This window comes from Mauremys reevesii, linkage group 7 (genome assembly GCF_016161935.1).
Source record: "Mauremys reevesii isolate NIE-2019 linkage group 7, ASM1616193v1, whole genome shotgun sequence".
Classification (NCBI taxonomy): Eukaryota; Metazoa; Chordata; order Testudines; family Geoemydidae; genus Mauremys; species Mauremys reevesii.
The window spans coordinates 94,222,567-94,243,432 of record NC_052629.1 but is presented as its reverse complement, the minus strand read 5'-3'; the positions used below and the strand labels follow the sequence as shown (position 1 = coordinate 94,243,432).

Sequence of the window (20,866 nt, the reverse complement as noted above, 5' to 3'; positions counted from 1 at the left end):
TAGAACCCAGGAGTCCTGGCTCCCAACCCCCAGTTAAGCAGGAGGAAAGGCTGGGAGCCAGGACTCCTGGGTCCTATCCCCAGCTCCAAAATAGCTCTCTCTTCCTGTCTCCCCTCTCTGTGTCTAATCCCCAAAACGGCTCACACACAAATTGTTCCAGTTTATTACCCTCACGAAAGCTCTTTGCTCCTGCCATTGCGTCCCCTGCACTGACACGGGGACATACACAATTACACAGAGTGACACTCCATTAGAATACCAAACGCCATGAGGAACCCGCATGGCAGTGGGCTCCCCTCGGCCCAACACTCGCCCACCCGCAGCATTCCTCCCTTGCCCAGTGCTCCCCACTCCCCTCCAGCCCGTATCAGCCGAGAAATGAAATGTTAATATCCCCGAATGGTTTGCTAATCTCCCCCCACCCTGGCAGACACTGCAGGGCTGGCGCGGGGAGATAATCAGAGAGAGCTGAGAGGGATCCAGCATGGGTGGGGGGGAATGGGACAGAGAGCGGCAGACAAAGGAAGGAGGGAGACAAGGCAAGGAGGCATGCGGAAATGAGCAACTGGGTGAGCAGTGGCGCTCCTACCCGGGCATTCGTCTGGGCACCTGTCCCTGTCCGTCTGACTAGCAGCACCACCGTCCAGGCCAGCACCAGCTCCCCAGCCTCAGTCTCGGCTCACGCTGCCCATCACTGGTGGTCTCGGGCCCCTGGGTGCCTGCCCTGCTGGGAACTGTGCTGAGAGCTGCCAAACTCACTACATGGATGGGCTACACACCAACACTAGATTGGAACTGGTGCCCCCTATAGGGGAAAGCCCTCATAACCCATTTCCCACTCCCTGAGCCAACCACTGTCTTGCTGTGGGGCCAGCTTAGAGCCAAAGGCCCCATGTCCCATTTCCCATCTGGCCCTCCACAATGGGGTTGGATCGGAGCCGGCGCCCCCCCCCTCCCCCCCGAGGGGAAAGGCCTCATGTCTCATTTCCCATCTGGCCCTCCACAATGGGGTTGGATCGAAGCCGGCGGGGTCTCCCCCCCCCCCCCAGAGGGGAAAGGCCTCATGTCTCATTTCCTATCTGGCCCTCCACAATGGGGTTGGATTGGAGCCGGTGCCCCCTAAAGGAGAAAGATCCCATTCCCTGCTGCCCTGAGCCACCCAGTCCCCTCAGCCTGTGGCCAAAAGGCACTGGACTGGGAAGGGGTAGGATCTGTGTTAGAGCAGGGGGGCTGGGAGCCAGGACTCCTGGGTTCTATCCCTCGCTCTGGGAGGGGCATGGGTCTATTGCGTCCCCCACAGACTGAGGCAGGTTCTCCGAAGTACCTCTCTGCCCCACTTTCCTAGTAACTAGCATCAGCACCTCATCACAGTGCACAATTCACACCTGCAGCCGCCCCGGGTGCCTTTCCCCCTCGCAGAGAGGAGTGTGAGCAACAGCATGCCCGAGGTGTGACATGAGTCAGGCAATGATGGGAGCCAGGCACCCAGGGGCCCCAGATACCAAGGGGATGGGCACACAGGGGGTCTTAGCAGATACAGGGGGAGAAATGGATTGTTTGGGGTGATCTGCCCCCTTGCAGCCCAGGAGCCAAGATGCTAGGGTTCTATCCCTGCCTGGGGGTGGGCCCCTGCTTGCTCTCCCTTTTGTCCCACAGCGGGTGAGGCTCCCACTGCTGAGCACATATAGCCACTTTTTGAGGCGAAGAGGAAAAACAATTAGCAGGGTCCAGCTGTTTCCTGCCAGATGTTGGCACGACCCATACCCACTCGCTGCCAGCGCATCAGCACTGCTTGTCTCCGGCTGGGGGTATGACGTGGAGCCCGGCACCCTGCTCCGCCCTGGCCTGGCACGGAAGGGACCAAGTGACTGTGCAGAAATCTAAGGGGCACAAGGTACTGGCCCCCAAGGCAGCCCTTTTGTGTAACCTACAATGGGGGTGATCAGCCCAGAGCCCTGCCCTGCAATGGGGTGAGGAATATATAGCATGGGCAGCCCCACAGCTCCCATCTCTGGCAGCAGTGGGGGCTGTGGGTGGAACTCCCAGCTACTCCAGCTCTGGGCTCTCCCAGCAGGGGGTGCTGGACGGAGTGGGACAGGAGCGCTGGCTGTGGGGGAGCTCCTGGCTCTAGTTAGTAACACACATTAATTAAACCAACCCTCCCTAGAGCTGAGTGGCCCAGCCCTGTCTGCCACAGGATTACCGTGTCACGGTGGTTACCACACCTCCAGCTCAGCTATTGTGTTGGGGCTGCCACTGCCCCAGCCCGGGTTTCCCCCCACCCCCCTGCAGACACAAGGGGTGGTGGCTGCCCACCCCCGCCCAGAGAAGTGACTCTAATGAAGTGGGACACTTCGGCTAGGACCCTGGCTCTCCAATCCCGCGGCTCGCTCACAGCTCCAGTATGCCATCCGCACGGTAATTCCAGGACCGTTTTAATATCACTCCTCTCCCCTAAAGTCCCACACACACACCAAAAGCCAGAGGAGTTTGCAGCTGTGTTGATTTCCCCTGGGGGGTTGTAAATGTACCCTCCAAGACCTCCTTATCTCCCCTCTCCCCAGGCACAGCCCTGCCCAGGAGGGTCAGAGAGCCCAGTAGGTCTGGTGGAGGCAGCAACCCAACCCCAGACCGCTTATGGGGGACACAGAAGAGCCAGCTGGCAGGGACTTGGGTATGACAACTACTCTCTAGCAGCTTCCTGGTGTATTTCATTGCAAAGCACCTTGTATATACCCGGTGCTGAGATGTGTCTGGGGCAGGGCACATTGCTATTTACACACGAATCCCTCCCCAGTGCTGAGATGTGGGGCAGGAGCTGGCTGTGGGGGGAGCTCCTGGCTACTCCAGCCCTGGCCTCTTCCAGCAGAGGGCACCAAGGGGAGTGAGGCAGGAGTGCCTGGCTGCAGGGGGAGCTCCTGGCTACCCCAGTCCCAGCAGGAGGTGCTGTGGGGCAGCTGTGTCCCTGCAGGTGTAACGGGAAGCAGCGCTCTCCTTCCGGGTGAATAATGAAAGGCAGTGCTGCCATCGCAGCTACTGGCAGAGCGAGGGGGCAGTAATTATAGGGGGAAGTCCATGCCCCCGACCCCCATTAGCAACTAATGGGCTGCTGATGAACGGCGCAGCAACAGGGGCCAAACAGAGGTGGCCAGAGACCAGACCTCCCTCGCACACAACTGCCATTAGCTGTGCTGGGTGCCAGCTTGCAGCCCTGTGTGCCAGGGCAGCCAGTCAGCTGTGTGCGCCCCAGGACAGAGACAGTGGGGCGAGGGAGAGATCTCCTTGGCCTCATTACCCAGACTCCCTGCTGGCGATAGGGGATTCCCACCTTGCAAGGGACGGTGGTGAGGCCTGCACAACTCATCTCATGCTCTGGATGTTGTGTGTGTGGGGGGGTGCCCCCGCAAGGCTCCATCTCTTCACCCTCTCCCCATCACAGATCCCACAGCCACCTCACACCCATGCTTCCCCCCCCCCCCAGGGCCAGGCAGCTCTCTCCAGTGAAAGAGCGCCTACTCTCCGCCTCTGACCCTCACACTGGTAGGTTCTATCCCAGCTCTGGGAGGAGAATGGGGCCTAGTGGTTAGAGTGGGAGACTGGGAGTTAGAACTCCTGGGTTCTATCCCCAGCTCTGGGAAGGCTGGGGAGTGGGGTCTGAGCAGGGGACTCCTAAGCCCCCAGCTCTATGCTCTGCAGCACAGTGCCCCACTGAGCCCCCAGCTGGTTCCTTGCCCCACTTGCTGCAGCACAGCACCCCCCAGTGGCACACCAACGCAGCAGAGACACTTCACGGGCCCTTGGTGATCTCCAAGCCAAGCACTGACTTTGCCTGATCCTGTTTGGTCGAGAGGCAGATCAGACACAGGCCCTGCAGCGACAAGGCACTGAACCAGCTTGGGGGGGGGGGGGAGCTGCCCCTCTGCCCCATCCTTGGTGTCCACCCAAGGCCCATGGTCCCACCTCCTGTGGGAGACCCCCCCCCCCCAGTCCCAGATGCCCTTAAAGAAGCCTCCCATGAGTTTGTCGCTTCTGCTTAGCCAGAGCAACTGACCACTCACTCCTGCCAGAGCCCCCGGTGCTCACAGGGGCACGAATGCAGAGATTAAAGGGGAGGATGTAGAGTTGGGCTAATCGGCTTCCTGAAGCATCCTCCAGCCCCACAGAACCCACTGTGTCCCCCAGCCCCATAGAAATCAACCCCCCCAGCATTCCTCTACTCCAAACTCACAGGGCCACAGAAACCACCCTGCTCCACTCCCTACAGCACCCCCTGCTGGCAGAGGCAGGGACTGCAGTAGCTGGGAGCTCCCCCTTGCCACATACCTCCGCAGGTGCCATGCCCCATTGTGCCCTGCAGCCCCCTCTCTGCTTTCCTGGCACATCGGCAGCTCCGCTCTTGGTAGAGCAAGCACAGCCGCAGGCAGGGCAGGGGGCAGCCCCCATTGCAGGGGGCAGTGAGCCGAGACCACAGCCAGCCTGCAGTGAGGAAGCCATGAGGGCTAGGACACAGACACAGCCAGGCTGCTGACTCAGGGCTCCCAGCTGGCAGCTCGGGGTTTGCCCAGGGTTAGGGTGCTCACATCCTGACATGGCCAGGGCCCACCATTGACCTGCCCCTGCAAATCATTCCAGTGCCGAGGACAGGGCCAGAGTGCATGGAGGCAGACAGCAGCCCTTCATCCAGTCTCCTGGAACCAGCTCAGAATCAGCCCAAACAGCCAGGCTCCCAGCCCCCTGCTCTACCCAATAGGCCCCCGCCTCCCCGGAAGCCGGCAAGTCTCCAGGCGCGCAGTGCAGCGAGCAAGGCAGAGGGAACGGCTGTAAATCAAGCAGGAGAGCGTTAATGGCTGGGCCCAGATTTACAGAGCAGGCTGAGAAATACAGCCCAGCTGGGAAATGGCCCTGTTTACAGCACCAGGGACATGGCTCAGGGCCCTGGCCTGTGCTCACTGCCACGAGGGAGGGAGGGAGAGGAGAAGATGCATGGGAGAGCTGGGCAGAGATGGACAGACACACAAAACCTGACATCAGAGACTCTCAAAGCAATAAGGAATCATGGGACTCCCTCACAGCTAACCTTCCCTTGCACACAGACACCAAAAGGAACTCCCAGCTCCCCCCCCCACTCTAACCACTAGACTCCCTTCCCCTCCCAGAGCAGGGAACAGAACCCCGAAGTCCTGACTCACCATCAGCTCCTAATGAGCTAGGCGATGGATCCCAGGAGATTTATTAGCACGCGGGCTGATCTCTACAAGAGGGAGACATGCAAGGGAGGGGGATCTTGCCACTGGGGACAACTAGGGTGACCAGATGTCCCGATTTTACAGGGACAGTCCCGATTTTGGGGTCTTTTTCTAATATAAGCTCCTATTACCCCTCACCCCCTGTCCTGATTTTTCACACTTGCTGTCTGGTCACCCTAGGGACAACTGCAACTACCCCTGTCTGCACACCTACCCCCACCCTGGAAGGAATAGAGCACCGGGAAACACGTGATAGGACTCCAGCATCTCAACTGGCCATGACATTTGCAAGCAGCTGGGGGGCTGAAGGCTGCAGGAGTGGCTGCGTGCTGCCCCCCGGTGGAGGGAATAAGCCCTGCTCAGAGAGAGAGAGAGAGAGAGAGTGCGTGCATGTGTGTGCCCACGCGTGCGCCTGCTGCCCCCTGCTGAAGGGGATGAGTCCTCCTCAGGGTGCGTGATGGGTTAAGGTCCACCCGGGCCCAAGGGGAGGATGTGCCGCCCAATGGGCCTGGGGGGGTTGTTCATACTGTCCAGGACTCAGGGTTACAGGTGACCCCAATTACATGGCTCAGAGTCACAGGGATTTAGTGAGGGTGCTGCGGGTGCAGGGCCAGCTCCAGGGTTTTTGCCGCCTCAAGCGGCAGGAAAAAAAAAAAGCCGCGATCGCGATCAGTGGCAGCTCCACCACGCCGCTTTCTTCTTTGGCGGCAGGGACCGAGGGACCCGCCGCCAAAGAGCCCGACATGCCACCCCTTCCCCTTGGCTGCCTCAAGCACCTGCTTGCTGGGCTGGTGTCTGGAGCTGGCCCTGTGTGGGTGAGGGCAGAGCCATGGAGACAGTTACCTTTGGGGCTGATTCCATCTCACCAGTGCTTGTGTGGAAGACCAAACCCATGGGGTGGGGCAAGAGCTCAGTGGCAGGTGCTCTCTCCTAGCGGTCAGTGCTGGCCCCCATGGTCTCGGGTGGTGCTAGGGGCGTTATGGGGCCCCTGCAGTCAGTGCTGGCCCCCGTGGCCCTAGGGGCACTGTGGGGCCCTGGCAGTCAGTGCTGGCCCCCATGGTCTCAGGTGGTGCTAGGGGCGCTGTGGGGCCCCTGCAGTCAGTGCTGGCCCCCGTGGCCCTAGGGGCACTGTGGGGCCCTGGCAGTCAGTGCTGGCCCCCATGGTCTCGGGTGGTGCTAGGGGCGCTGTGGGGCCCCTGCAGTCAGTGCTGGCCCCCGTAGCCCTAGGGGCACTGTGGGGCCCTGGCAGTCAGTGCTGGCCCCCATGGTCTCGGGTGGTGCTAGGGGCGCTGTGGGGCCCCTGCAGTCAGTGCTGGCCCCCATGGTCTCGGGTGGTGCTAGGGGCGCTGTGGGGCCCCTGCAGTCAGTGCTGGCCCCCGTGGCCCTAGGGGCACTGTGGGGCCCTGGCAGTCAGTGCTGGCCCCCATGGTCTCAGGTGGTGCTAGGGGCGCTGTGGGGCCCCTGCAGTCAGTGCTGGCCCCCATGGCCCTGGGTGGTGCTAGTGGCGCTGTGCTACAGGGAGCAGGCCGGAGGCTCACCAGGACACTCCCCCTACAGTCAGCGCTGGCCCCAATGACCCCCTGCATAATAGGGTGCTGTGCTGCAGGGGGCGCTCTCCCCAGGCAGTCAGTGCTGACCCAGTACAGTACAGCGCTAGGGGGCGCTGCGTTACCAAGGCTATGTGAAGTAAGAAGAGGTGTAACGGAGGTTAAAGCACTCCCTGGCCTGTTTCCCTCCATGGAGTTGGGGTGTTAACCCTTTCTGCCCTGGGCAACCCACACTGACAGCAGTTCCATACCCCTTCTCACACTACCCCACTGCTGTTTAACAGCCCTGTGCCCCGCCCACAGGGGCTGCATCTCAGCATAGGGGAGCAATCCCTGCATGGATGGTCCCTGCAGCTGCTGCTATGCTCTAAGGCAGCAGCTGGAGCCTGCAAGCACAGGTCACCTGAGAGGTGTTTGCAGAGCCAGGGCTGCTGGAGTAGGGAGCAGTGACAGGGAGCTCACTAATGGCTCTCTCCTACCTGCTGTCCCCTTACCAGCTGGTTCCCTAGCCCAGCCCCATGAGAGAGCAGAGATCCATTGGCAGTTGGAGGGATTTCCTATGAGGGCAGTAAGCATGATCAGGGCCAGCTCCCCAGTGTCAATCCAGAGTCACCCCCTGACTGCAATGGGGCCAGCGTTGGATTCTGATCCAATGCAGGGACTTGCTCCAGATTTACACAGGGGTAAATAGAGAAAGATCCAACACCACCTTGGTCCAGTTGATGGTTTGGGCCCTGATTCTCTTACTCAGTGCTCTGCATCTTCCCCACACTGCTTCTATTTGGGCACTGGCAGCGCCCCCTTTCCCACTCTCCCCCATAACCCTCCATCCTTGCTCGGGGCAACAGAGCAGCTCATTCTCCCGCTGCCCCACTAGCTGCCTGGGATGTGTTTCCTTCCAGCTCTGAACCAGCCCACGCGCTGGTGCCCCCCTCGGGCAGTGGGCAGCTAGCCTCCTGAGCTGGATTTGGTCCAGCCACCCCCTGGCGAAGAGGCAGCAGAATGGGCCAAGGAGGAGCAGGCTGTTTATGCCAATGAAACGGAGGAGAGGAGGGAGGGAGCAAAGGAATCTGTGACACCCCTTCGGTGCAGGGAACAGAGAGCAAAGCTGGCCTGGCTCCAGCGAAGAGACTCCTTAACAAATCCTTGGGTATCCTAGGCAGTCAGTGGCTCATTGAAATGGATGGGGCTGTCAGCCCCAATACACACACAGCTCCATCAGTGCCTGCCAGCTTGAGGTAGGGGGCAGAGCTTCTCCTTCAGCCTAGGCGGGGAGCAGAGCCCAGGGAGAGGGGAAGGTGAGATGGAGATTGGGGCAAAGTATCTAACTCTCAAACACAGCCCCAGGGTCACAGAGGTGCCTGAAATAACCAACAAGCCATTAACTGCCCTACAGCATCTCCAAGGTTCTTATAAGACAGGGATCCCTCACCCAGTGCAGAGATGCACCCACCTCTGGGGAGGGGCATGGGGGGCTGTTTATACAGGAATCCCTCACCTGGCACTGGATGCAGCCACCTCTGGGATGGGGCAGAGAGTTTAATTACTCCATGGATCTTTAATGAACAAAAGTGGGCAGGTTGTTTTTAGAGCCTGTCAAAGTTGGAAACTTCAGCAGTGCAGCAGCCCTTAGTGCCATTCTGGGGAACTGGGGTCAGCGCTGACTGCGAAGGGAGAGCACCTCCTACTGAGTGTGAGGCAAGCTCCCAGATGCTGCAGCCCCAGCCCCTCCCAGCCAGGGCTGGCTTTAGGAAGTGCGGGGCCCAATTTGAACAGTTTCGATGGGGCCCCGGCAGGGATGACTTTAAAAAAAACAAAAACACACACACGTAAAAAAACACACACATGTAAAAAAAAAAACACGTGGGGCTTGTACTCACCGGGCGGTGCTCCGAGTCTTCGGCAGCACTTTGGCAGTGGGTCCTTCACTCGCTCCAGGTCTTTGGCGGCACTAAAGGACCTGCCGCCGAAGACCCAGAGCAAGCGAAGGACCTGCTGAAGTGCCGCCGAAGACCCGAAGTGCCGCCAGGTGAGTAAAAATTAAAAAGGTATCTCTAGCCAGGGAAGGGATTCTCACTGGGCGCGGGGCCCTCTTAGGCGCGGGGCCCGATTCGGGGGAATTGGTGTAATAGGCCTAAAGCTGGCCCTGCTCCCAGCACGGGGCACCATAGGGAGTGGGGTGGAGCGCTGGCTGAGGGGAGCTCCCAGCTTCTCCAGCCCCAGCCTCTCCCAGCACGGGGCGCCATAGGGAGTGGGGTGGAGCGCTGGCTGGGGGGAGCTCCCAGCTTCTCCAGCCCCAGCCTCTCCCAGCACGGGGCGCCATAGGGAGTGGGGTGGAGCGCTGGCTGGGGGGAGCTCCCAGCTTCTCCAGCCCCAGCCTCTCCCAGCAGACGGCGCTGGAGGCCGTCAGTGCAGAGATGAAACGTCCCCAAGCAAAGCCCAGACAATGACCACGTAACAATAGGGGAGTTTGGGGAGGGAGGGGCAGGGGATAAATGAGCCTTCAGCTCCTGCGATGTGTGAGCGATGCCCAGGGCAGCCCCTGCGCTGTAGACCCATTAATCCAGCTGGCAGCGCACACGGACACAGCCTGTCCCCTCGCGCCCTGTGGCCAGCACTAGCGAGGCTGTCACATCAGGCCTGCCGCCCCATCCATCGCAGTGCAGGGTGGAAACTCCAGCACTCGCTGGGGCCCCCCCCGGGGGGGGGGGAATCGGCAGCACAGAGTGGGCAAAGGGAGGACAAATGGGTGCGGGGATGAGAAATGGCCCCCAATAGCACTGGGACAGGGACATCAGGGGTTCAGATCCGGGACTCAGCTCTGCAGCGTGTCCCCATGCACCCCTCCTCTACCCATCCATCCCAAATACACCCTGCACCACTCCTCCATCCACCCCCACCCCCGCCATCCATGCCCCATACTGCCCCCTCTCCACCCCCCACTCCTTCATACTCCTCCATCCACCCCCACCCCTCCCCTTCACCACTCCTCTATCCACCCCACCCCTCTATCCATGCCCCATACTGCCCCCTCCACCTCCGACTCCTTCATACTCCTCCTCTATCCACCCCCACCATCATCACCTCTGTCCTACTCCTCTATCCACCCCACCCCACTCCTCCATCCTACCCCCCTTCACCACTCCTCCATCCTACTCCTCTATCCGCACCCCATACTTTCCCCTATTCACTCACTCACCCACTCCTTCATACTACCCCTCTATCCTTATACTCATCCTCTATCCACCCCCCGCCATCCACCCACCCACCCACCCCTTCCTACTTCTCCTCTATTCACCCCCACCCCCTCCATCCATCCATTCTTCCCTCTCTGCTCCCCTCTTTCATTCCCTGTCTAGGGGGTCAATATCATCTCCCCATTTTACAGATGGCGAAACCTGAAGCACAGAGAGATTAAAATGACTGAAGCCAAGGTCATAGTGACAGTTTATGGCAGAGCGAGGAATAGAACCAGGAGTCCTGGCTCCCAGCCCCCCTGCTCTAACCATTAGACCCCTCTCCCTTCCCAGAGCTGGGATAGAACCCAGAAGTCCTGCCCCCAACCATGAGACCCAGGAGGACTAGTGAGCAAACACCATGGGATGATTACAACTCCTCGTGTCCCCCCCCACCCAGCCACCGGCTGGAGAGATTGTCAAGATGAAAACCACATTGGCAAAATACAGCTCCTGTACTGGGCTAACTAATAGCCCCCTGCAGCAGGGGGTGTGGCAGACCCCCACCTGGCCCCTGCACACCTCGCCCCTGCTGGTCTCTGCCCTTTGCATGCTCACACTAGCAAACTACCTCCTCGCTTTCTCTTTACAGTCCTGGGTTTTCATGTGCTCGCACACGCAGTGCAAGGCCCGGTCACACTCACGAGTGCCTCCATTCACATCCCGTTCTGGGTTCCATGACCCCACACACAGTGAAACGTGCTAGGACACTTACATGTTCTTGGCATGGTCACACTCCGGTGGTCACGTGCTTGCACAAACGGAGACAGCTGATCACTTTTACTTTCCTTTCAAATCCCTCTCCCGTCTGGCTAGTCACACCCAAACAGCGCTATGCCCCCCTCCCTTTTCTAATCACTCCCACCCCGGTTTCCACATGCTCGCAAAGAGAGCAAGCTGGTTGCCTTTCTGTCCCATTTAAGCCCCTTTCACATTCTACAGCACCCATTGCACACACCCTGTGAAGGGGCCCGGTCACTTTCTAGCCATTTTCACACTCAGACTTTCACATCCTCGCACAAAAAGTGAAGCATTCCAGCTGGCTTTTGCCAGTTTCACCTCCTTGCACATTTGAGGTTCCTCAAGATCGTTGCATCCCAAAAAAGAATCTTTTTATTTACTGCCATTAGCAATGAGGGTCTAGCACAAGATACACTCACACACAAGCCCCCTCTGGTGCCATCCCACCCACTGCAGCTCCCAGCACTTCGGGGGCAGCCATTCACAAAAGCCACACGTGCCTGGATTCAGCTGTTTAATCATCCTCCAAAGCTGTCAGTCATTTAAAACAATGGCACCCCCTACCCCCCAAACCGTGCTCAGAATACATAGCACCAACCCTGAGACACCCCAGCCCACACCATGTGCTGCCATGGGAGTGAGTCAAAATCAAACCAGGAAATGCACAGAGAGCAGGGGTCACCCCCTCCAGCTGGGGGCAGAACACACCCTCACATCCCCACGCCTCAGGGCTCATTCTCTCCAGCTGGGGGCAGAACATACCCCCACCCCTCTCAGGGCTCATTCTCTCCAGCTGGGGGCAGAACACCCCCCACCCCCACCAGGCTCATTCTCTCCAGCTGGGGCAGAACACCCCCTTAGGGCTCATTCTCTCCAGCTGGGGCAGAACACCCCCACCCCCACCAGGCTCAGTCTCTCCAGCTGGGGGCAGAACACCCCTCCCCACCCCTCAGGGCTCATTCTCTCTAGCTGGGGGCAGAACACACCCCCACCCCCCTCAGGGCTCATTCTCTCCAGCTAGGGGCAGAACACCCCCCCACCCCCACCCCCCTCAGGGCTCATTCTCTCCAGCTGGGGGCAGAACACACCCCCACCCCCCTCAGGGCTCATTCTCTCCAGCTAGGGGCAGAACACCCCCCCACCCCTACCCCCCTCAGGGCTCATTCTCTCCAGCTGGGGGCAGAACACACCCCACCCCTACCCCCCTCAGGGCTCATTCTCTCCAGCTGGGGGCAGAACACACCCCACCCCTACCCCCCTCAGGGCTCATTCTCTCCAGCTGGGGGCTGTGCACCTGCACACATGCAGAGCAGGGCTCCCCCACTCCAGCAGGGGGCAGAACACCCCCCCCCCCGGGCTCAGGCAGAAGGGACATGCAATTCATTCCTTGCACAAGTCACACTAGATTCTATTCCTTACCCCAGGCTTTGGTTTTGCCCGCAGCCCCTGCCCAACTCTCCATGGCTCCCTTTACACTCCCGGAAGGTATTTCCCCTCTCACATAGATGCGCGGTGCCCAGTGCAGGGGGTGTGGGGGGAGGATGGAATCACAGGGAGAGGATGATGCAGAGGGCAGGAATTCCTGGGGGCTCGTCAGATGCCCTAGTGATGGGCTTGGGCCCAGGGCACAGCCAGGACACTCCACACTCCAGTGCCCACGATGCAGTGCCAATGAGAATCACTCACACACGCCCCACCCCCATTACCAGTGGGGAGAGCTCCCACCACCACCCACCCAGCTGGGTGTCCCTCCCCATAGCCTGGATCCCAGCCCCATTCCCCACGCCAGGATCTGCTTCAGGGGGTGGCTGTGGGGAATGGCTCAGCCCCCTGGGCCCAACTGCTGGGCAATGCTGAGAAGCCATCACAGGAGGCATCTCCGAGGTGTGGACTCAATTCACTGTCCAACTCACACAATCCATGGAGCTGCCCCCCAGCCCTGAGCCAACATATAGATCCAGCCCCAGAGCCAAATCAGCGCTCGGATCCAGCCCCACAGCCCTGCATCAACCCACAGACTCCGCTCCAGAGACCCACCCCACAGAGCTGAACCAGACCATGGACCCTGCCCCCCAGACTCATCCCACAGAGCCAAACCAGAGTTCAGATCCAGCCCCATGGACCCACCCCACAGAGCTGAACCAGACCATGGGCCCAGCCTCTTGGGCAGAGCCCATAGTGTCCACCTGTCCTACAGTGCCAACCAGCCCCTGGCACTAACATGGCCCACAGCTCTGACACAACCTGTGCAGAAGCCTTGGCACACAGACCCACCCCCGGTATCTTTCCAGTTTCTGGACCCAGCCAATGGGCTCAGTGCGGGCCCGTGACCCAGGCCCACAGACCCAGCCCGGGGCACCCCTAAATTTCATCAGTTCAGGGGTGTCCCAGAGACCAGTCAAACCACAGTCCCCAGCCAGGCAAAAGCCGCTGCCCCATGTGAGTGCTCCTCTGGTCTCCTGATGCTCCCAGCTCAAGGCACCCCCCTTATGATCATCCTCCTCCTGTCCATCCCCTAGCTGGGCACATGGCACCCCCAGTCCTAGCACGCTCCCCTCGATGCTCCAGACTCGCAGAACCACAGCGTGAGTGCCCCACCCTTCTTCCTGCAATCCCCCAGCTTGCGGCCCCCACAGCACGATCCTTCCCCCTGGTTCTATCCCACATCCCAGCATGCAGCTCCCCCTGCGGGATCCTTCCCCATCCCCCAGCCAGGCATGCTGGACCCCAGCACTCACGGTCGTTGCACACGGGGCCACCGTACGAGGTCATGGTGCAGTCACACGTGTAGCCGTCCCACTGCTGCAGGCAGACGCCCTGGTTGGCACAAGAGTCCTCGGTGCACGTGGTGCTGGGCCCTGGGGGCAAGGGGCAGGGACGGGGGTTATTGGCCTGGCTCCCCCAACCCTTCGGGACAGGGCTTGGGGTCATAAACCCCCTGAGCAGAGTGGAAAAAAGCAGGTGAGAGAGGAGGGGACCTGCAACGAGTCAGGGGCAGAGCTGGGGATAGACCCCCCCGTGCCCCCCACGTTCTAACCTGCAGACCCCATTCCCCTCCCAGAGCTGGGTAGCATCCAGGTGCCCGGGAGTGTTCCACCGCGGTGGGGGAAGGAGACAAGAATGGCAGGTGAGGAGATGGGGGAGTCCCTGGCAGCCTCCACCCATATCCCACGGCTGATGCGAGGCAGCATCTGATGAGACACAACGCTCATGGCAGGGAGCTGGCAGCTAATGAAGGTGTCTGCATCTCTCTGGTCCTCCCCACAGCCCCCATCACGGGGCAAACATCCCCCACAGGGGGAATGGGCTGGGCTGGGCTGGAAGCAGGCTGGCTCCCGAGGCACAATCCCCATTATCAGCAGGAGAGGAGACGGGGGCACTAGAAACAGGGAGACCTGGATTGTCTGAGCCTACAGCGCCCCCTGCTGGGCGAGGCTGGGCTGGAGGAGAGAGCTCCCCCTCAGTCAGTGCTTCTGCCTGCTCCCCACAGCGCCCCCTGCTGGGCTAGGCTGGGCTGGAGGAGAGAGCTCCCCCTCAGTCAGTGCTTCTGCCTGCTCCCCACAGCGCCCCCTGCTGGGCGACGCCCAGAGGAGGAGGGAGCTCCCCCCCCAGTCAGTGCTCCTGCCTGCTCCCCACAGAGCCCCCTGCTGGGCGACGCCCGGAGGAGGAGAGAGCTCCCCCTCAGTCAGTGCTTCTGCCTGCTCCCCACAGCGCCCCCTGCTGGGCGACGCCCGGCGGAGGAGGGAGCTCCCCCCCCAGTCAGTGCTCCTGCCTGCTCCCCACAGCGCCCCCTGCTGGGCGACGCCCGGAGGAGGGAGCGCCCCCCTCAGTCAGTGCTCCTGCCTGCTCCCCACAGCGCCCCCTGCTGGGCGACGCCCGGAGGAGGGAGCTCCCCCCACAGTCAGTGCTCCTGCCTGCTCCCCACAGCGCCCCCTGCTGGGCGACGCCCAGAGGAGGGAGCTCCCCCCCCAGTCAGTGCTCCTGCCTGCTCCCCACAGCGCCCCCTGCTGGGCGACGCCCGGAGGAGGGAGCGCCCCCCTCAGTCAGTGCTCCTGCCTGCTCCCCACAGCGCCCCCTGCTGGGCGAGGCCGGGCGGAGAAGGGTGGGCTCTGGGCAGCAGGGGGTCTCTTACCGTCGCAGCCCCTCTCGACTTGCCCGATCCGGTGCAGGGCGTCAGCGATAAGGTCGGGCAGGCGGCCGTTGAGGTCCACGGAGGCCAGGCAGCCTTGGAAGCCGTCCCGCGAGGCCACCAGCTTGGGCAGGTTGTTGAACATGTTCTTGCTCAGCCCCCCGATGTACAGCTCTCCTGGGGAGGGCATGAGACACGTCTTTTAGCCCCCCGCACACCATAGGGCTGCCCCACTACCTTCCCCTCCCCCGAACAGACCTGGCCAAGGGAGGACCTAAAGCCCCCCCATCCCCCATTGGTCCATGTGCCCCTGCCCCGGCTGTCCCCACAACCCATGCCCTGGGGATGGGGGAGCAAAGGAATCCAGACTCCATGAACAGGGACCGCAGCTGGGGTAGGTACCCGGAGATGGGTCTGAACCCCCCCCCCCCCGAGCACCTATGCAGGGCAAGAGTAAGTCCCATCCCTCCCCAGCCAGGATGGGACTAGCAGCTGGAGCCGGGGGCCATTAGGAGCCCTGGCTAGGTGCCCCCAGCCCTGCCCCTCCCCAGCTAGATTTCACAGTGGAGGTCTGATTTCATGGTCTGTGACACATTTCTCATGTCCATGAATTTGGGCTCTACCCATGAGCCCCCCAGTGCCCCAATCAACTCCCCTTCTCCCCCCCATCAGCCCAGCGCTGCTCCCCATGAGCCCCCCAGTGCCCCAATCAACTCCCCTTCTCCCCCCCATCAGCCCAGCGCTGCTCCCTATGAGCCCCCCAGTGCCCCAATTAACTCCCCTTCTCCCCCCCATCAGCCCAGCGCTGCTCCCTATGAGCCCCCCAGTGCCCCAATCAACTCCTTCTCCCCATCAGCCCAGCGCTGCTCCCTATGAGCCCCCCAGTGCCCAATTCAACTCCCCTTCTCCCCCCATCAGCCCAGCGCTGCTCCCCATGAGCCCCCCAGTGCCCCAATCAACTCCCCTTCTCCCCGCATCAGCCCAGCGCTGCTCCCACCCCATGAGCCCCCAGTGCCCCAATCAACTCCCCTTCTCCCCCGCATCAGCCCAGTGCTGCTCCCACCCCATGAGCCCCCAGTGCCCCAATCAACTCCCCTTCTACCCCCAGCAGCCCAGCGCTGCTCCTACCCCGTGAGTCTCCCAGTGCCCCAATCAACTCCCCTTCTCCCCCCATCAGCCCAGCGCTGCTCCTACCCCGTGAGTCTCCCAGTGCCCCAATCAACTCCCCTTCTCCCCCCCCATCAGCCTAGGCCTGCCCTCACCCCATGAGCCCCAGCACCACAATGGGATGCTGCTGAGTGGTTTTGGGGCTGTGCTGGAGGTTCACTGGGAGCAGGCTGTGACAAAGCGGGAATTTTGGGTACTATTTTTGTGAGTCGTAGGCCATGTCTAACAGTGGCACAGCTGTACCGATGCAGCTGCGCTGCTGTAAGAGCGCTCGGGTAGCCACTCTGTGTCTCCCATCGACATACTAAAGCCACCTCAATGAGTGGTGGTAGCTTCTCCCGCCGCCACGGCGCTGTGCACGCTACCACTTATGCTCGTGAAACATACGTGGCAAGGGGCAGGGTCGGCTCCAGCTTTTTTGCCGCCCCAAGCGGTGAAGCGAAAAAACAAAAAAACTAAAAAAAGATAAAGCAGTGATCAGCGGCAGCTCCACCATCGCCGCTTCATTCTTCAGTGGCAATTCAGCAGGTCCTTCACTCTGAGAGGGACTGAGGGACCCGCCGCCGAATTGCTGCTGAAGACCCAGACGTGCCACCCCCTTCCATGGGCCGCCCCAAGCACCTGCTTCCTGCGCTGGTGCCGGCCCTGCTCAGGGGGGTGGTTTTTTCATACCCCTCAGAGACATAAGTGGCAGTGCAGACATGGCTTGTGTGCGCCTTGGTTTCCCCTATATGCTGCACTGTTACTCCGTGTGGGGGAAGGACTAAGGGCAGGTCTACACTTAAAACACTGCACTGGTGCAGATGCACGGCGGCAGCACTTAAGAGAAGATGCTCCTATGCTGAGGAGAGAATGTCTCCCGTGGGCGTAGTTACTCCACGTCTGCGAGAGGCAGTAGCTCTGTGGGGGGGAATAGCCCTCCTGTGGACACAGCAACACAGGGGTGTGGATTAGTCATACCCTGAGCGAGGGTGATTTTGTAGTGTAGCCCAGGGCTTAGGTTGGCTTAACTACAGGCTCAGGGGTTGTGGATTTTTCACACCCCGAGCGATGTACGTAAACCAACCTAATTTTATAAGAACAGCCGTACCGGGTCAGACCAAAGGTCCATCTAGCCCAGTATCTGTCTACCGACAGTGGCCAATGCCAGGTGCCCCAGAGGGAGTGAACCTAACAGGCAATGATCAAGTGATCTCTCTCCTGCCATCCATCTCCATCCTCTGACAAACAGAGGGACACCATTCCTTACCCATCCTGACTAATAGCCATTTATGGACTTAACCACCATGAATTTATCCAGTTCTCTTTTAAACGCTGTTATAGTCCTAGCCTTCAAAACCTCCTCAGGCAAGGAGTTCCACAGGTTGACTGTGCGCTGTGTGAAGAAGAACTTCCTTTTATTTGTTTTAAACCTGCTGCCCATTAATTTCATTTGGTGACCCCTAGTTCTTGTATTATGGGAATAAGTAAATAACTTTTCCTTATCCACTTTCTCCACATCATTCATGATTTTATATACCTCTATCATATCCCCCCTTAGTCTCCTCTTTTCCAAGTTGAAGAGTCCTGGCCTCTTTAATCTTTCCTCATATGGGACCCTCTCCAAACCCCTAATCATTTTAGTTGCCCTTTTCTGAACCTTTTCTAGTGCCAGTATATCTTTGTTGAAGTGAGGAGACCACATCTGTACACAGTATTTGAGATGTGGGCGTACCATGGATTTATATAACGGCAATAATATATTCTCAGTCTTATTCTCTACCCCTTTTTAATGATTCCTAACATCCCGTTTGCTTTTTTGACTGCACACTGCATAGACGTCTTCAGAGCACTATCCACGATGACTCCAAGATCTTTTTCCTGACTCGTAACTAAATTAGCCCCCATTATATTGTGTGTATAGTTGGTGTTATTTTTTTCCAATGTGCATTACTTTACATTTATCCACATTAAATTTCATTTGCCATTTTGTTGCCCAATCACTTAGTTTTGTGAGATCTTTTTGAAGTTCTTCACAATCTGCTTTGGTCTTAACTATTGTGAGCAGTTTAGTATCGTCTGCAAACTTTGCCACCTCACTGTTGACCCCTTTCTCCAGATCATTTATGAATAAGTTGAATAGGATTGGTCCTAGGACTGACCCTTGGGGAACACCACTAGTTACCCCTCTCCTTTCTGAGAATTTACCATTAATTCCTACTCTTTGTTCCCTGTCTTTTAACCAGTTCTCAATCCATGAAAGGACCTTCCCTTTTATCCCATGACAGCTTAATTTACGTAAGAGCCTTTGGTGAGGGACCTTTGTCAAAGGCTTTCTGGAAATCTAAGTACACTATGTCCACCGGATCCCCCTTGTCCACATGTTTGTTGACCCCTTCAAAGAACTCTAATAGATTAGTAAGACATGATTTCCCTTTACAGAAACCATGTTGACTACTGCTCAACAGTTTATGTTTTCCTATGTGTCTGACAATTTTATTCTTAACTATTGTTTCAACTAATTTGCCCGGTACCAACGTTAGACTTACTGAAGCCGATTTAAAGGATTTTCTAGTGAGGACAAGCCCTAGGGGACACAGGGGCGAGTGTCACCTCCCTGTCTGGGTGGCATGAACAGAGCCCTCCAGGAACCAGCTGTAACCGACCTAGAACAAGGGGCCAGAGAGACCAGGCCAGCCCCAGTGACTCAGGGATCCACACTCCCAGCAGGGAAGCTGAGCCGAGACCCCAGCTGGAGAAGAAAGGAAAGGAGTGGGAGCTGGGGGAGAAGTGCTGGCTGCTGGAGGAAGCTGGGAGCTCCCACCTGGGAACTACTGAGGCGGGCAGACAGACATAGGGTCAGTCTCAGCAGGCGAGAGGCTGCATGGCCCATCCTGGAGGAAAAGTGAGAGCCCTGGGGTCTGGCGCAGCGAAGGGATTCCTCCACAAAGCTGGGAGCGCAGCCCGGAGCCTGTGACAGCCCCCCAGTGCCGGCCTGCTCCCGGCCGATTGAGTGATCCATGCACGCAGGGGTGAACGAATGGACAGGATCCTCTGGGTCCTTTCACTTGCAGGAATACCGACCCCAGTGCATGGCTCAGTCTGTCAGGAACGCCCCCGCCAGTGCTGAGATGCAGCTGGGGGCTTTTCATATCCACACAGCAGTTTAGGACAGGAAGTGAGGCAGAATTCCAAACTCAATGGACACTACTGGGGAGCTTCAGCAAAACAATCCAATCTGAGATACAGTCAGTGCTGGCTGCATGGGGAGATCACCCCACACCACCGCCCCCCCACACTGCCCCCCTGCTCTTTGAAATGCAGCCCCCCCCACTGACCCCTCACTGCAACCTGTAACAGTCCCCCCACACCAACACCTCCAGAGCACAGCCCCCATTCCAACCCCCCTGCACCCTGCAGCGCAGCCCCCCCATACCGACCCCGCAGCACAGCCCCCCATACCGACCCCCCCTACAGTGCAGCCCCCCAGACCGACCCCCCACACCCTGTAGCCCAACCCCCCATACTGACTCCATACAGCGCAGCCCCCCATATCGACCCCCCACACCCTTCAGCCCAGACCCCCATACTGACCCCCGCGCACCCTGCAGCCCAGCCCCCCATACCAACACCCCCGTAGCCCAGCCCCCCCTACTGATCCCCGCACCCTGCAGCCCAGCCCCTCTTAGCTCCACGCTGGGGCCAGCACTGCCTGTGAAGGGAGTGTGCCCCCGGTGCCCTCATGGCCCAGTGCCAGCTGGCGCGGCTCACCCTTGAGGTCCAGGTTGCGGGCACCGTTGGAGTGCTGGGTGACAGTGCGGGAGTCGATCTTGAGCGTGTGGACGTTACTGGTGTCACGCGACACAATTACGTTGTGCCACTGATTGTCATTAACCGGCTTGTCCGAGTTCCCCTTCATCAGCGATGGCCCGTTGCCCAAGTCGAAGACATAGTGGATGTACCTGTGTGTAGGGGGCAGTGGAGCGTGAAGGGGTGGTCAGATGGGCTGGTTGGCAGAGCAGCGGGAGGAGGGTGTGCCCAGAGTGCAGGACAATGGGCAGAAGACCTAGGCCCCTGCGTGAGGCCCAGCGCCCTGTGGGCAGCACTTGAGGCAGAGCTGGGGTCAGTCAGGGCAGGGCAGGGCAGGGCTCCCTGTGAGGGGCAGTGAGAGAGGCAGGAGGCAGGGCAGTGGGGCGGAGAGAAGACCCTAGTGGGCAGGGCAGAGGAGCATTGTGGCTGAGGATGCAGCAGGCCCAGAGGGCATAGCACATGGATCAGAAGTTGGGCACTAGGCCTGCTCCCTGGGGCAGGGCCCATTGCCCAGCGGGCTGGGCAAGGAGCCCAGGCCGGGGTGGGGAGGTAGGGGGCTGGGGCTGCGTCTCACCCCTTGACCAGCTCCACCACGATGAAGTCGTTGCCATTGCCGCTGTTGAAGAGGATGAGGCCGTCGGTGGCGGTGGTTTTGAACTGGAAGAAGAGGTGCATGGAGGCATAGGCCTGCAGCGTGGCCAGTGCCAGGTAGCTGGCGCGGCTCTTGAAGGTGACGGGGTCGGCAATGATGCTGCGCAGGCCGAAGCGGGCATTGAGCTCGCAGTAGCTGATGTCGCCATTCTTGCACAGGTCCATGTAGGGCAGCCCATTGAACACCAGGCTGCTCAGGTGCCCGATGAAGTTAGAGGGCACCACGGAGATGAAGCGACGCTCCGTCATGATGCCGGTCTCGATGTTGTGGAACTCCAGGCGGGTGTGCGCGCCGGCCATCTGCCCTGCTTGGAGCGGGAGGGGGGCAGGGCACTGTTACACACCAGGGTGGGACGGGGG

The 20,866-nt window shown here is 59.7% G+C and overlaps 1 protein-coding gene across 14 annotated transcripts in view; it reads right to left on the bottom strand.

The window, feature by feature from the left end:
* The window catches only part of NRXN2 (neurexin 2), a 305,022-nt gene that overhangs the window by 134,283 nt on the left and 149,873 nt on the right, over window positions 1-20,866 (bottom strand). For 7 of the 14 annotated variants that reach the window (XM_039547771.1, XM_039547772.1, XM_039547773.1 and 4 more), the window contains 4 exons: window positions 20,430-20,814; window positions 19,817-20,007; window positions 14,903-15,076; window positions 13,509-13,628 (listed from right to left, as the gene is read on the bottom strand). In XM_039547771.1, coding sequence (XP_039403705.1) covers window positions 13,509-13,628; window positions 14,903-15,076; window positions 19,817-20,007; window positions 20,430-20,814 — 870 coding nt within the window. The remainder of the gene's footprint in view (window positions 1-13,508; window positions 13,629-14,902; window positions 15,077-19,816; window positions 20,008-20,429; window positions 20,815-20,866) is intronic. The other 7 variants (XM_039547775.1, XM_039547780.1, XM_039547776.1 and 4 more) reach the window with 1 other exon arrangement.